General features: G+C 48.2%; 1 protein-coding gene across 2 annotated transcripts in view; it reads right to left on the reverse strand.

Annotated features, from left to right (window-relative positions):
- LOC144388950 (uncharacterized) overlaps positions 1-16981 on the reverse strand; it is a 30082-nt gene that overhangs the window by 7546 nt on the left and 5555 nt on the right. Inside the window, exon 2 of one of the 2 annotated variants that reach the window (XR_013453211.1) lies at positions 6510-6581. Coding sequence is in view for 1 of the 2 variants with exons in the window: in XM_078092239.1 (XP_077948365.1) it covers positions 5024-5962 (939 nt within the window). In the remaining variant the exon portion in view is untranslated. Of the gene's footprint in view, positions 1-605; positions 6582-16981 lie in introns of those variants that run through there. The other variant, XM_078092239.1, reaches the window with a different exon arrangement.

The raw sequence follows: 16981 nt of genomic DNA on the forward strand, positions 1-16981 counted from the left end.
ATTTTTATTAATTTTATGAACCGCATCGTCAATTTGTTTCTAATATCCTACAGTAGCCTAAGAAAACTAACTGTAAACATAGGACGCTCACATGACGTGAAGCATTTTTAGTCGCATACTGTGACATTTGACAACCTAAAACTCCGTTTGACCTAGTTCACACGCAAACACAAAAACAGAGTTTTCAGAAATTATATTTTTTTGTGATAAAACCTCCGTTTTTGTGTAAATGGAAGGCCAAAACGCATGAAAATATATGCGTTTTCCCATCGTGTAAACGGGATCTTAATCTAATCCTCACTAGTGTTGCACGTTGTACCGGTATCAGAAAGGCACCGCCCTTACGTTGAAAACAATACGGTTTTGAAAAAATGTAGTACCGGTACTTTAAAAAAAGCAGGCTGCCTGCACACATTGACTGCGAGGGTGGGGCTGCGCAGCTCTCACACATGCAACAGGCAGCAGTCACTCACAGCGAGTTATCAGGGAAGACGTGCCCTCATGTAGCAGACTGCGATGGAAAGCCCAACGACACACACAGACCCGTCTGTAAAACCTGCTTTGCCCAGGCAAAGGGAGGTGTAACGCATCACAGGAGACAGGAGTAGACCCAAGCGCAGATTTAATGAATAACAGGTACACAGGGATTAGGTTTAGTCATATCCAGAAGACAGACAAGAGGTCAAAATCCAGGAGCACGGAGATAGGAAAAAGTACAGACAGGGATCAGGCAGGAGGCAGCAAGGTCTGGAACAAAAAGGAGTCTTCAACGAGAGTACAAAACAGGCTATCCAAATAACGCTCAGAATGTGATGATAACTACACGAGACTTTGCAAAGAACACAGAGGGATAAGGGGTATACTGTATATACAGACCAGCTTGATGGGGAACCAGACACAGGTGTGTAGGGATGAGTGGGCGTGCACAACAGACAGACAAACAATGGAACAAACCAACACAAAACGGGACAGACCAACTAAGACAGTAAACAGGGGGGAGTTCGGGGACCAGATATTGAAGGCCTCAGTACTCCGGGGAAGGGGAGCACTGGATCGTGACAGGAGGGAACACTTCAAATATGGCTAAGCACCTATCAGACAGACACCCCAAACATTTCAAAGAACGACAGGTTAGCAAATGTGATCATAAACATGAACAGCCCCAAGCTCACCCATATACAGCCCAACACGATTATCCTTAGCCTAGCTTAGCTCGGGTGACCAGACGTCCTTTTACTCGGGCGCATTTTTTTAGGTCTCGAAATGTCCGGGTAAAAGAGGACGTCTGCTTTGTCTTGTGTTGCACTTGCTTGATGTTTGACTGTGTTTGGAAAATTGTTGACTTGCTAAACTGTCATAAACAAAGTAAGCAAACCGGTTTTGCTAAGTTTAGCCGCTAGCAAGACATCTCGTTAGTGATGTTGGCAAGCTTGTTATAACATGCTCTGACATTGATGCTAGTATTTAGTGCTCTCACGTCGGGGCTGTACGATACGTGCAGAGAATCAGTTACAGATGCACTTTTTACCGTCTGCGAGTTTGGAGATGAACCAGCGCAGATTTTTTTATAGCGTAAGAAATTGGATGTGTGACGTGAGTGCGTGTGAAAACATGCAAACGCGTGTGTCACACGGGGAAAGTGAGAGTTGGCATCCCTGTAGCTTTGTTAGCTAGCTAGCTTGACAACAACTTTCCTATTAAACATCAAGCAAGTGCAACACAAGACAAAGCAAGACAGCAAGTAAGTTACTGAATAGTCCAGCAGAAATATACATGCAAAATAACCTACAATTTTACTCATGTGGGCCTATATGATCATGAAGTCAGAATGCACACTAAATTGTACCAAATAATACACACTTGATGCAATAGACTACGTGCTGATGGAGCCTGCGGGTAGATCTTCACCTAATTCTTTTTATTTTTAGTTAAGGAAAAACAATTATTCCATGAAATATGAATGTGAGAATATCAAACTCTATATGCAAGTAAATGAAGCATTGTTTAGCCCACAGACAATCAAACAGATGAGAGGTTAAAAGGGAACCTTACAGATGTTTTATTTATTACTATCATAGATAAATATTCCTGTATCGTATTTGTGGTTTCCTATTTGTAGTATCGGAAGTATCGGGTACCGTAATATTTTGGCAGGTATAGTATCAAAGTCATAATTTTGGTATCGTGGCAAACCTAGTCCTCACTAGGACCAGGAAAGTGGATCACATCACTCCAGTTCTCAGGTCTTTACACTGGCTTCCTGTCAAACAAATAATTGACTTCAAAATCCTGCTGCTAGTTTATAAAGCACTGAATGGTTTAGGGCCAAAGTACATTGCTGATCTGCTGATACCTTATGAACCGCCACAAACCCTTAGGTCGTCTAGGACGGGTCTACTTTCTGTTCCCAGAGTCAAAACTAAACATGGAGAAGCAGTGTTCAGTTTTTCTGCTCCACGTATCTGGAACAAAGTCCCAGAAAGCTGCAGGTCTGCTGGGTCACTCAGCTCCTTTAAATCCAGATTAAAGACTGGCCCGTCCCAGCGCCTCCAGCACCTCGCCCACCTGCCGCACATGCTCCGCCCAGGTGGTGCTGTGGATAATCACGTCGTCCAGGTAAGCGGCAGCATATGCCGCGTGCGGACGCAGCACCCGATCCATGAGACGCTGAAACGTGGCCGGGGCCCCAAACAGCCCGAAGGGAAGTGTGGTAAATTGGTACAAACCGTACGGGGTGGAGAATGCCGTTTTCTCCTTGGAATCTGCCAGTAGCCCTTGGTTAAATCCAGTGTCGTGAAGAAACGTGCAGTGTCTAGCCGGTCCAGGAGTTCGTCGACCCGGGGCATTGGGTAGGCATCGAACCGTGACACGTCATTCACCCTGCGATAGTCCACGCAGAACCGTACAGATCCATCCTTCTTAGCCACAAGGACGATGGGGCTGCACCAGGCACTGTTGGACTCTTCTATTACCCCCAACTCCAACATACTCGCCAATTCCCTCCGAACCACTTCTTTCTTGTGTTCGGGCAACCTGTAGGGTCGAGACCTCACTGTCACGCTCGGGGGCGTCTCGATACTGTGAACTATGAGGTCGGTCCGGCCTGGCAAGGGAGAGAACACATTAGCAAACCGCTCCTGCAACCTGGCAACGTCCGCCCTCTGGCTCTCGGAGAGATGAGCGTCTCGAGGGAGCGAGGTATGATTACCTGCTTTTGGAACCTCCGGCCCCAGCTCCTCCCCTTCCGATACCGCAGAGACCAGAGAGACGGACTCCACCCCCCTCCAGGCTTTCAGGAGGTTCAGGTGGTATATCTGTGTACCCCCGCCCCTGTCAGACCGCACCACCTCGTAGTCGACGTCCCCCACCTGCCGTGTGACCTCGAAGGGCCCTTGCCACTTGGCTAGGAGTTTAGAGTTGGAAGTAGGAAGCAATACAAGTACCTTTTCTCCCGGTGTGAATCGTCGCAGCCTGGCCCCTCTGTCGTACAGCCGTTGTTGTCGCTCCTGGGCCTGCAGCAAATTCTCTCGTGACATCTGGCCCAGTGTGTGGAGTTTTGCTCGCAGGTCCAGGACGTACTGGATCTCATTCTTGCAGGGGCTCGGACCTTCCTCCCAGTTTTCTTTCATCAGGTCCAGCACCCCCCGCGGCGTCCTGCCAAACAAGTTCAAAGGGAGAAAATCCCGTGGAGGCCTGGGGGACCTCTCGCACTGCAAACAACAGAGGGTCAAGCCAGTGGTCCCAATTACGTTCATCGTCGCTAATAAATTTACGGATCATGGACTTCAGAGTCTTATTCATGCGTTCCACCAGCCCACCATCTGTCTGCGGGTGGTCCACGCTCGTACGAATGGACTTAGTGCCCAGTAACCCGTAAAGTTCTCTGTGTGCGCGACATGAACGAGGTGCCCTGGTCAGTCAGAATCTCCTTAGGGATTCCAACTCGGGAGATGACCTGAAACAGAGCCTGCGCGACGCTCTTTGCAGAGATATTGCGCAACGGCACTGCCTCCGGATACCGCGTTGCGTAATCCACGAGAACTAACACAAAGCGATATCCGCGTGCGCTCCGGTGAAACGGCCCGATGAGGTCCATGCCGATCCGCTCGAACAGGACCTCCACCAACGGCAGAGGACGCAACGGCGCCCTCGGAATGGCCGGAGCGTTCACTAACTGACACTCCGGGCAGGACGCGCACCGGCGGCGCACGTCCCCCCGGATGCCTGGCCAATAAAATCGGTTCATTATCCGGTCTAGCGTTTTCTCGTATCCCATGTGACCAGCCATCGGGTTATAGTGAGCCGCCTGGAAGATAATTTCCCGGCGGCTTTTCGGCACCAGCAACTGTGTGTTTTCCTGCCCCGTCTGACTCACTCTATACAGTCTGTCCCTAATCAATGAAAAGTGCGGAAATGACTGCGCTACGTCAGGGCGCACCAGGTGACCATCAATACATATCACTTGGTCGTAGGCTGAGCGTAGGGTATCGTCACGAGACTGTTCGAGTGGAAAATCTTCCATGGAGCGAAACTCTGGAGCCGGCGGAGTCGCTACAGGAGGCTCCGCGGGCTCCCCCTCCCCGTCTGCAGCGTCGGACGACCCCGCGTCACCGCTGAGCACAGCACAGCACACATCTCGCATAACCCTGTCGGTCGTGAACGCACCCCCGTAGCCCCGACCATTAACTTACCAAATCCCGGCCAATCTGTACCTAAAATGACGGGGTGCGTCAGGTGGGAGCTAACCGCGACCTTCATTCTATGCTTTTTCCCCGCATATCTAATTTCCACCGATACCACAGGATACTCGTGAACATCCCCATGCACACACCTTATTCTCACCCGGTCTGCCTCCACCAATGCCCCCGAACCAGGCTCTGATGAATCATAGACTGCGTGCAGCCCGAATCCACCATCGCCTGGCGTGTACCCCCCTGGATCCTTACCGGAACACGGTACGTCGCTCCCGGACCGGGGGAGGGTGCCGGAACGCCGGCAACTCGGATCACCTGTCCCACCTCCCTCAGCGGGCACTCTCTCCGGAGGTGACCGAGCCGCCCGCACCTCCAACACTCCTGCCCCGGCGCTTGAGAACCTCTCTGTGGGTCGGGAAGGGTGCTCGAGTTCCCCGAGGTCGGTGGGTTGTGGGCAGGGGAAAACGGCACCAGCCGCGGAGCCGGCCTGGGTCGCGGCGCAGCTCCTGGTCCGGCCAACACTGGCGAATTCTCCCAGTTACATGCCCGTTGGGATGCACCGCCAGATGGTCCTCCGCCAGGGTGATGGCTGCCTCCAGGGTCGTCGGACGGTGGCACTGGACCCACGCCGCCGTCCTGGCCGGGAGCCCCTCCCCGAACTGCTCCAGCACCACTCGCGTCAACACCCCTTGGACCCCTCCTGCGCCGTCTGGCTGCAGCCACCTCGTGGCGGCATCTCTCAGCCGCTGGCCGAACGCGGAATCGCCGCCGGTGGTCTTCCGGCAACAGCCCCAGTCTGGTGGCAGCCCCATGGCCGCGATCTGCGCCTCCCCGGTCAGGAGAGGTAAAAGCCGGACCGGCCACTCCCCCGCTGGCCAGCCGCACGCCTCCGCCTCGAAAGTCTCCAAAAAGGACTGGACGTCGTCGTCCCCAGTCATTCGCTGAAGCGTGAGCCCGGCGAACGCAGCGGGCCCCTGCGTCAGCGGCGCGGCCGCGGGCTGCGCCGCCAGCTGTTCCAGCGCCCGGGCCTGTCTCTCCACCTGGGCTTGGAGCGCCCCCAGGAATTGCCGGTTTGCCTCTGCCTGCTCCTTCTGGACGGCCGCCAGCTCCCCGATCATCTGGCCGAGCGCCACAAGCGGCTGGGTTGGCATCCCCTGCCGGTGTCCGTCAGCCGTCATTTCCTCCCCCCAGCCAAGTTGGGCGCCACTGTAACAAGTTGGTCCTCTGGGGGGGTCTTGGAATGACGGGCACGAGGCAGTCAGGTCCATTGTAAATGGTTTTTATTTATATTTTCGCACACACAACAACACCGGCTCCAGCCTCCTCGCCTCGCTCTCCCGCTGTCGCCGGATCCCTCCTACTTAACAGAAGAATATTGATTTCTGATTCACATCAGCTGAGGCCAATTGCCTCCCCCGGCACCGTTCCCTGAACCACTCCCTTCTCAGTCCCCCCCTGCAGCTGAGCCAAAACCACGCCCGCCACCACAAAGACTTTTCTGTTTGCTGCTGCCTTCAATTGACCATTTCTGCAAGTCCGAATTCTTTAAGACATTCTTAAATTACATTACATACAATTTTATTCTGTTTCAAATATTCTAACGTCTTTTTTATCCTTTTAATGACTGTTTTCTTTTATGTATCAATGTCCTTAACTGTTTATAAATCTCCTTACTTTATGTTTGGATGTTTTAAATGTTTTTACGTGAAGCACTTTGAAATGTTTTGTTGTTGAAATGTGCTATACAAATAAAATTGCCTTGCCTTGCCTTAACACTGTTTAAAAAGTTGCAATGGTTCTATGGAAACACATTACCTACAAACCAGACACAGAGAGCTCCCAACATCAGGTCCGGGACAATCACAGTGTCAGGATCTCCGAATCCCCCTGAGTTGGTTGATGACAAGGATTGCAACACGTTGATCAATTAAAGTCAAAAAGTTAACATTTTTTTAGAAGAGAAAAAGATTACATGAGCAATTCTCCGGAGATATATCTGGCTCTAACTATTGCTTGCAAGCAGGAGGTCGAATACACAAGCACGTATTTCAGCATTCAGTGTAATGGCGTCTCCGAGCAGTAAAAATGCTGAGTTTTTATACACATGTGAAGGCCATTCTTAGTGCCAGTTACGAGAAGCTGCAAACCAGGTTGAGATAAGAACCCAGGTGAAGATGAGGGTAGCACACACACACAGCAAGATCATCCTCAGTGGCCGGTGCAAATCATAATTAATTGACATAAAGTAGAAACGTGGATCCGAGAACTTTCGTACCAAATAAGATATGAACCAAGGCCATGAACAGAAGTCCTTTGTATTGAAGCGTCTATGAGATCGTGTCGACCGCCCTCCCTTCTCAGGACACCGCTGCAAACTAACATTTTGTATCATGCTGCTCCTTGCACGTCAGGGTCATATACGGACACTTGAGACACAGGTTTAGCACAAGACAATGTTATAACATATTTTACCATTACATGCATCTCACAACAGCTAATCTGTTCACCAGAAGCTGAAGGCATTGCATATTTCAAGACGCAGGATCAGACCTCATATGGACACAAGGACATATGCGGAGGTCACGGGTTCATCACACAAGACTCAAACCCTCAGTTTAGCCATCGGCCTATATTGTCATTATGAAGGTATCTAACAGTATTTTGGGGAGAAAAGGTCAGCAGGTTCACACAGTCACATCATGGGGATGTGTGCGTCTTACGTGCGTCTCAACAGCTGTGGCACCATACTCCACATTTAAAAAAAAGATTAAATTCCATTGTATGGGTAGCTTACAATGATAGTCGCTAAGGTAGGCTAGTTCCCTTTCAGCAGAAATTATTTAGTTTTTTTTTCATCGTCTTCAGGATTTAGCTGCTGCTGCATTTTATGTTTTTGTTGGTATATATTGTTTTTTGTTATTAGTATTTTAGTTTGTCTATCTGTTTTCACATGAATAATATTTCCATGGATTGATGTTTTTAACATTACATATCAATCATGTTTTATCCCATAATTGTAAAAATGATGTTGAGAATCTGTAAGTCACACAATGCAATTTTAAAAGTTTGTGCTCTTTCTTTTCTGAAGTAACACTTCAACCCAATGCTCACCGCAGCACTGTCACAACAAATAGAAGCAATGGCTCTCCTCTTACTGTCACGGTGTGGGTTTATTTCCTGTCTTATTTTGTAGTTTTCTGCTTCTTGTCTCCCTTGGTAACTTCACTTCCTGCCTTGTCCTGTCATCCCCTGTGATTGTCTGATAGTTTCCACCTGTGTCCAATCACCTGCACCTCCCTAGTGTATTTAAGCCGTGTTCTCTTGTGTCACTTGTCGCGTCATTGTCTTTTGTCACGGATGTCCCTGTCTATCGTCTGGATGTTCCTCATTCCTGTCTGCCCTTTTTCCCCCCGGTTCGTGTGTGTGTTTTTGCCCGTTTGCCTTTTTACTTTATTGGAGTTTTTGACGATTAAAGTCTTTTGCGTTAAAGTCTGTGTTTGAGTCCTGCCTTCCCACGCATCCTTGACACTGCCTGCCTTTTGTCCCGGTTCCTGTGTGCGTTTTTGCACCTTGGCTATTTGCTTTGAACATTTTGACTATTAAAGTCTTTTTGGTTTAAAGTCTGCATTTTGAGTCCTGCCTTTCCCCACATCCGTGACACTTACTTGTTTGCATGCAACCTGTAAATCTCAGGTGTAGCAACCATCTCCAACCACCAGAATTAACAGCTGCCTGTTTTGTTTTTTCATTAAACTTGTTTTTGTGTTGGCATACATATTCTGTCTCCATACTATCTGCACCATATTTTCATTGGTTGGTTCAATTTGAGTTGAGAAGAAGTTGAGAATGTTCCTTGATTTGGGTCGCGGCTTGTCATTAAGGGGTGATGGTGGGTCCCGGAGCCAGACCAGTTGAGAACCACTGGTGTAGACTGATGGAAGGGTGACCAGAGGTTCTCTGTGCTCGCAGCAGAAACAACAAAGAAAGGACACACGCCCAAAGAACCCTCGGTTTCACCAGGAGAGAGGAGCTCAAAAATGAAGCAATTTCCAGTGTTGTATTGCAACAGGGGCGTACGGTACGGTGGTGTGGTGGTTAGCACTGTCGCTTCACAGCACCTTGGATACTCACACACGCTGCAGTCTGTGGCCCTTTCTCAATATGCGTTCTTGTGTGAACTTTCATCAGTCGCTGCTCAAGTGCTGGCCGAGAACGGTCATAATACCCGGATGTCACTCGCTCCGCCCATTTTACCGGGCATGCATCGGATTGGCTTGTGAGAGCCAAATTTCCCAGAATGCATTTCACTTCAGCAACGACAGAGGTAAATAAACACTACTGTAAGTTTATAACGTTAAATACTACTATATTTAAGTGACGGAATGTAATTTTAGGACTTTTTCAGACGAGAAGCTAGTTGTTTAAGCAGCATTTCTGCGGTCGATTTGTCAACATTCAGCCTTCGTAACAATTTGCTCCGTGGATGTCAGAGATGTGAGGTCTAGTTAATGGGACCGTCAGACTCCTCCAGCACCGGGAGGTCAGCTCGTCTCTGCCCGCAGAGAGGAGCCTGTTTTCGGAAAGTCTCCTGCGAAGTGCTATGTTGGTATTCACGTCTCTGTAGCGGTTATACATGAGTTATAACTGGGCTAAGTGTCCATAACTTTTAATGTGGTATCAGAGACTGATGTTGTTCACCGGTAACGTTAATCCGGTAATCTGTTTGAGGACAAAGTTTATATTCACAACTTCATGTTTAACTTTAACGTCTTGTCTGTATCCACAGTGCAGCTTGTTATTGTCTATCATTGTGTGTGGGTCTTGGCCCACCTATGCCGGCAAATCACTGTCAAAATTCGAGCGCGCAAATCAGGTTGATGCGCGCACATAAATCAAACATCCGCAATATATATTTGCTCGCTCGCGGAACGTGAACTTCCTTGCTTGCAAGGCTAATCTCTGCTCGCGCTCAAAGGTGTTTTCTATTCGCTCCCTGTTGTTCTTTAACAGTAAGGGGGCAGAGCCAGTCACCATGCTATCTCTACATCTAATTGGTTACAAACCCCGTCTTTGGATTGGCTGGAGTTATGCATTCACAGAACTATGGAAGCCCATTTCCGCACTAAAGAAAGGGGATAGAAAATCAAAATTATGAGATAAAACTGTCATGATGGCGGGTGTAGGCAGGACTCAAACGCGAGTTTCAAAAACAAAGAGACTTTAATCGTCAAAAATTCCAAAGGAAAAAAGGCCAAGGGGCAAAAACGGAGACAGTAACAAGGAACACTCAGACATGGACTTCCGGACATTCAACAGGGGATGACAGGACAAAGCAGGAAGTGAAGTTACCCAGGGAGACAAGAGGCAGAAAACTACAAAATAAAACAGGACATGAACCCAAACATCTCTTGGCACCTCACGATTCGATTCCGATTCAGAGGTCAACGATTCAATTCTAAACCAATAAAATGATTATTGATGCATCTCGATTTTCGAGTTTGCTACTCAGAGGTTGCTAATCACTTCCTACTTTATTTGATAATTAAAGAAAATCAACAGATGAATTGCCTTCTCTAAAGAGAAAAAAAATCTTTGTCACAAATATGATTTTCTATCAACAATGCAAGAACCAATACAGCTTGCATTTCAACACAATATGGAAGTAGCCTATGTAAAAAAAATTAAACAGAGCAGCTTTTTCTTAATTTAAAAGAAAAATTTGTCTCAGACCGGTCCAAAAAAGTCCAAATCTGTGAATATCTGTGAATATCTTTCAATACGGATCGACTTTTTGAAAATCGAAATAATGAGGTAAGATATGTGCAGGCTCCTCCATAGTTTGGTAAAGTTGGCAAGATATTCAGATTCGGACTGACGGACCTGTCTGCGAGCTGGACGCATTGCTCTTAATATGCCGGTAATGATGGTAAATTATGGTTATAGCTGGTTGTCATCTACGGTCCACTACGATTACCGAAAGGGGGGCGTTTGTTTGACAATCTCAAAATTTCGACTTTTTATCCCCTTTAGTGCGGAAATTGGCTTCTGTAGTTGTGTGAATGCATCACTCCAGCCAATCCGCCCCCTTACTGTCAAAAAGAAAAACAGCGAGCGCGTGGAAAACACCTTCGAGAGCGAGCAGAGATTAACCTCGCGAGCGAGGAAGTTCACGCTCCGCGAGAGAGCGAGCTTTTGCTCGCACGAGACAACCTTTTGCTCGCGAATGTTTGATTTACACACGCGCAACAACCTAATTTGCGCTCTCAAATTTTGACAGTGATTTGCCGCCATACGCTTCAACATGTGCGTTTAGTGCGCATGCGTGTATAGCAGAGCATCAGCAGGCCAGAGAGGAGAGTTTTCTGTTGCATTCTGCAGCGGGCGAACAGAATGTTGCAGCAGGCGAACTAATTTCATTTTTAAAATTCCGATTATTAACTTTTCTGAATCGAGACCGAATCGTTCTAGAGAGAATCGAGAGAAAGCAAAAAAATCGACCAAAAAGCATTTACCATCATTACAAGACCCCGAGGTACTTGAACTTCTTCACTTGGGGTAAGGACACATTCCCTGGCGTAGGCAATCCATCGGTTTCCTGCTAAGAGCCATGGCCTCAGATTTAGAGGTGCTAATCCTCATTCCAATCGCTCCACACTCGACTGCGAAACGCTCCAGTGAGAGTTGGAGGTCACAGACAGAAGATGCCTGTTATGGTAAGGTAGATGGGCGTGGGCCCAAGCGCAGCACACAGGAGTCACAGGGAGGTTCTTCCGACTTGAAAAATAAGGTATTTATTCAAACACACACACGTAAATCTGTGTCATCGGATTTTGAAAGAAAAAGGTGATTGAATTTCTAGCACTGAATATTTATGCATTGAAATCATGTATCTGAATGTTTTTCAACGTTAAAATATTCAACTGCAAAAAATTCAACCGCAAATAATTCAACCGCAAAAAATTCAATGCAAAAATTCAATGCATAACCTGCACGTCCTGTCGGGGTAATGCGTCTGCACACGCTCCGCTAAAGCCGCTGACCCCCCCCCCCCCTCCCCCGACTACGCTGCATCGGCTCCTATGCGCACTACAAGCGTGTTCCTGGTTTCAAAACTCCGCCAATCACTCCTAATAGCTCGTCAAAGCATCCCAGCATCAGCAGTCTATTACTGAATCTTACAGACACAAACCACACTGATGGCATGAAGTTAAAGTTAAAACACTCAACGAAGCCCCATTATTAATGGACATGGCTGAAATCCGGTCATCATAGTCGACAAGCCGAAGTTGTATTGGGAGCTCGCTCCTTTTGCTTGACGCACGCTCCCGATCTTGAATCTAGAATCGATTGCTCTTCCTTGGGTTCCCGGATGTTGAGGTTCGAATTTTTTTGCATTGAATTTTTGTATTGAATTTTTTGCGGTTGAATTATTTGCGGTTGAATTTTTTGCAGTTGAATATTTTAACGTTGAAAAACATTCAGATACATGATTTCAATGCATAAATATTCAGTGCTAGAAATTCAATCACCTTTTTCTTTCAAAATCCGATGACACAGATTTACTTCCATAAAGACAGCATCAATTCTCAGTGAGCAGCGAGATGGCCTGAATAGGTAGTTTACCACTCTTGACGGCGGAACGATCTGGCGCTGCACCAAAGGAACAGCCAACTCCTCTTCCTGGGCTGGAAACAGTGGGGGTTGATAGCCCAATGATCCTTCAAACGGTGACACCCCAGTGGCAGCGGAGGGGAGAGAGTTGTGTGCATACTCTATCCAACTTAGGTGAGTATTCCAGGAAGTTGGATTTGACGCGGCAACACAACGAATCGCAGACTCCAGATCTTGGTTAGCTCTCTCAGTCTGTCCGTTTGTTTGTGGGCGGAATCCTGATGACAGGCTGACTGTAGCCCCCAGGTGTGGCAGAACGACTTCCAAACTTGAGAAATAAACTGAGGACCACGGTCTGAGACAATGTCCACCGGGATACCATGAAGGCGGAAGACATGATTCGTCAAGAGAGTCGCCGTTTCACAGGCTGACGGGAGCTTGGGGAGGCCGATGAATTGGGCTGCCTTGGAGAAACGGTCCACAATGGTAGTATATGAGTATAGTGGTCATCCCATCAGACAGAGGTAGGCCGGTGACAAAGTCCAAACCAACGTGGGACCAAGGGCGACCAGGCGTTGGTAAGGGGCGGAGCAACCCTATAGGTGGTCGGTGAGAGGTCTTGGCCCGGGCACAAGCCGGACAGGCGAGGACATGTCCCGATCCATGGTAGGCCACCAGAAGTGTTATCTCAGGAGAGACAACGTCCAACTAATCCCTAGTGTCACGGCTGTCACCGTGGTTTGTATTTTTCTGTCTTGTCTTGCCTGTACCAAGTAGGCTGTGCGGCCCTGTGGACTGAAGCCCCGCCTACTTCCTGGTTTCGGTGGAGCTCTGTCTGGTTCACTCCAGCTCCACCCATTGGTCCACCCTGTCCCAGCGCACCCAATGGCACGTCGCCACCTCAGCCTTACCTCCAGCTCTTAAGGAGAGCCCACCAGTGGCTTGCGGCAGCTCGTCATGGCCAGTTGACTTGTGTGCCTCCTGTGTGTGTATTCGTGTGCAACTGAGTCAAGTACTGTGTTTTGGATCTCGTGTGTTTTTACCAGCACGGGGCTGGCAAAAGGGGGGAGTTAGGGCAAGAGTCGGTACTGATTCACCACACGTAGTTTTTGTGCCTGTTAGTTTCATAGGTGTAGTGGGTGCTGTGCTCTTTGTGTTTTTTGGTAAGCGCCTACTGTTTGTTTAAACGTATATTCAGGTACGGTCCTCCTTTTGGGGATCTCTTTTGTTTAACTTGGTTTGTCTTTTTCACAGCACCCTCATCCACCCTCCTTTTGTTTGTCGTTACCTGCCTGTCTACCTCTGGTTGCCAATAAACACTACCCATTTACAACCGACCAGGTTCTGCCCATATGTTTATGGTCCCCTCAACCCTAGACCACCCGGGGGGTCGTAACACTGGATGACATGCGAAGCGAGAGGCATGCCCCCACTGCAGGACTTGAGAGCGGACTGACTCCAGAACAAACAACCGATTTGAAGGTCCTGTGCCAGGATCTGGATCCACATGTTGTGCCTCCCGAACCGCTGCCTCCACCTCCCAGGTCAACGCTCCCACCACCAGCGATGCGGGCAGAATGGTATCCGATCCACTTGGGGACTCCTTCTCTGCGAACTGCCGAGACAGGGCATCCGGCTTGATGTTCCTTGACCCGGGACGATACGTGATAGAAAAATTGAAACGGCCAAAAAATAATGCCCACCGAGCCTGACGGGAATTCAGCCGCTTCGCTGACTGGATGTAGGCGAGGTTCTTGTGGTCCGTCCACACAATGAAAGGGATCTCCACTCCCTCCAGCCAATGTCTCCACTCCTCTAGAGCCAACTTCACTGCCAGAAGTTCCCGGTTACCGACATCATAGTTGGTCTCCGCAGGAGACAGGCGTCGAGAAAAAAATGCACATGGGTGAATTTCCGACCAGGCCCGGAGTGTTGGGAGAGGACAGCCCCTACCCCACTATCGGACGCATCAACCTCAACCACAAACTGTAGCGAAGGGTCAGGTTGCACCAGAATGGGTGCAGAGGTGAAGCGGTCCTTCAACAAGGCAAAAGCTTGATCTGCTTCAGGGGACCACCAAAAAGGAACCACAGGAGATGTGAGTCTGGTCAGAGGAGCAGCAATTGTACTGTAGTCCCGTATAAAACGTCGATAAAAGTTGGCGAAACCCAGGAACCGTTGCAACAGCTTCCTGGAGGAGGGTTCAGGCCACTCGGCCACTGCTTTAATCTTCTCCGGGTCCGTCCTCACCTGACCACTCTCAAAGATGTAGCCAAGAAATCCCACTGAGTTGACGTGAAACTCACATTTCTCGGCCTTTACGAACAACTTGTTCTCCAGAAACCTCTGGAGGACCTGGCGTACATGAAGCCAATGTTCTGAGAGGTTACGAGAAAAAAATCAAAATGTCATCAAGGTAGACAAAGGCAAACCGGTTCAAAAAATTTCTCATTACATTACATTAGAGTCATTTAGCAGACGCTTTTATCCAAAGCGACTTACATTACACTTTAAACCCGTGGCTTTTTCACATTTTTGCCCGGGGAGCAATTAGGGTTTAGGTGTCTTGCTCAGGGACACTTCGACATGGAACATGGGGCAGCCTGGACTCGAACCACCAACCTTGTGCTTCCCAGCACACCTTCTCTAGCCCCTGCGCCACGACGACCTTTACATCATTCACTAACGCTTGGAAGACTGCAGGAGCGTTGGTCAGCCCGAAAGGCATTACCAGGTATTGGGAGCGAAGTGGCCTAGTGGTGTGTTGAACGCTGTCTTCCATTCATCTTCATCACAAATTCGTACCAGGTGGTATGTGTTCTTTAGGTCCAGCTTGCTAAAGATGGTGGCTCCCTGTAGGGGTTCGAAGGCAGAGCTGATTAGTGGCAGAGGGTACTTATTCTTAACAGTGATGTTGTTCAAGCTCCGAAAGTCGATACATGGGCGGAGAGTCTTATCCTTCTTACTAACAAAAAAAAATCCTGCCCCCAGAGGCGAGGAAGATGCTCTGATAGTGCCAGCAGCCAGGGAGTCATTAATACATTGCCTCTCTTTCCATTGCCTCTCTCTCTCAAGTCGTGACTTATACAAGGTCGAGGTTATACAAGCGACTTGAGGGAAAAGTGGAACCTGATAGCTCGATCGCACAATCATAACGACGATGCGGTGGCAAGGATAGGGCCCTCTTACTGAATACCTCACCGAGGTCATGATACTCCGCAGGCACAACTGACAGATAAGGAGGGGCCGACTCCGGGAGAGCTTCACTGCCCCCTATTTGAGGCAACGCGGACTGCAGGCAGGAAGAATGGCAGAACTTACTCCATTCACCGATCTTACTTGCGGTCCAGTCAATGTGAGGGTTATGTTGCCCTTCATGAACTTCTTCAATGATAAGATTCTGACTATCAAAGAGAAAATTGATGGTCTCCTGCCTTCAACCAGTGCCGACCTGTCCTCCTTGGATGCAGCAGTGGGCCCTGATGCCTGTTTGGATGCCTTCTCTTCCATCAACCTTGATCAACTGACTTCTTTATTTTCAAAGTCTAAATCTTCTACTTGTCTCTTGGATCCGATTCCGACCAAACTGCTTAAGGAAGTTTTTCCTTTAGTTAGCACATCCTTATTAGATATTATGAATCTGTCTTTGTTAACAGGACATGTACCACAGTCCTTCAAGGTAGCTGTAATTAAACCTCTTCTTAAGAAACCTACTCTTGCTCCAGAGGTGTTGGCTAACTACAGACCTATCTCTAATCTTCCCTTCCTCTCTAAGATCCTTGAGAAATCCGTCGCAAATCAATTATGTGACTTTCTACAAAACAATGCTTTGTTCGAGGATTTCCAGTCAGGATTCCGAGTGCATCACAGTACAGAAACCGCACTGGTGAAAATTACGAATGATCTTCTACTTGCATCGGACCAAGGACTCATCTCTTTTCTTGTCTTGCTGGACCTCAGTGCCGCATTTGATACCATAGACCATTGTATCCTGTTGCAGAGACTAGAACATTTAATTGGTATCAAAGGAACTGCACTCAGCTGGTTTAAATCCTACCTATCGGACCGATCCCAGTTTGTGCTTGTAAACGGTGAATCCTCAAAGACCACCAATGTTGGTCACGGAGTCCCACAAGGTTCTGTACTTGGACCGATTTTATTTACCCTCTATATGCTTCCTTTGGGCGATCTTATCAGGAAACACCGCATAAACTTCCATTGTTATGCAGACGATACTCAACTGTATCTGTCGATCAAGCCAGAAGAGACGGACCAGTTAGTTAGACTCCAAGAATGTCTTGGAGACATCAAAACTTGGATGACTGGCAACTTCCTGATGCTAAACTCAGAAAAAACGGAAGTTATCCTGATAGGCCCAGAGCGCCTTCGAAGCCAGCTGTCGCGTGATACAGTTTTTATGGATGGAATTGCTCTGGTACCCAGCAGCACCGTCAGGAATCTGGGAGTTCTCTTCGACCAGGATATGACCTTCAACTCGCATATAAAGAAGACTTCAAGGACTGCCTATTTCCATCTACGTAACATATCAAAAATCAGGAACTTCCTGTCTCAAAGTGATGCAGAAAAATTAGTTCATGCGTTTGTCACTTCCAGACTGGACTACTGTAATTCTTTGTTATCAGGCTGCTCTTATAAATCTCTTAAGCCTCTCCAGC

The sequence above is a fragment of the Gasterosteus aculeatus genome, chromosome 17, assembly GCF_964276395.1.
Source record: "Gasterosteus aculeatus chromosome 17, fGasAcu3.hap1.1, whole genome shotgun sequence".
NCBI lineage: Eukaryota > Metazoa > Chordata > Actinopteri > Perciformes > Gasterosteidae > Gasterosteus > Gasterosteus aculeatus.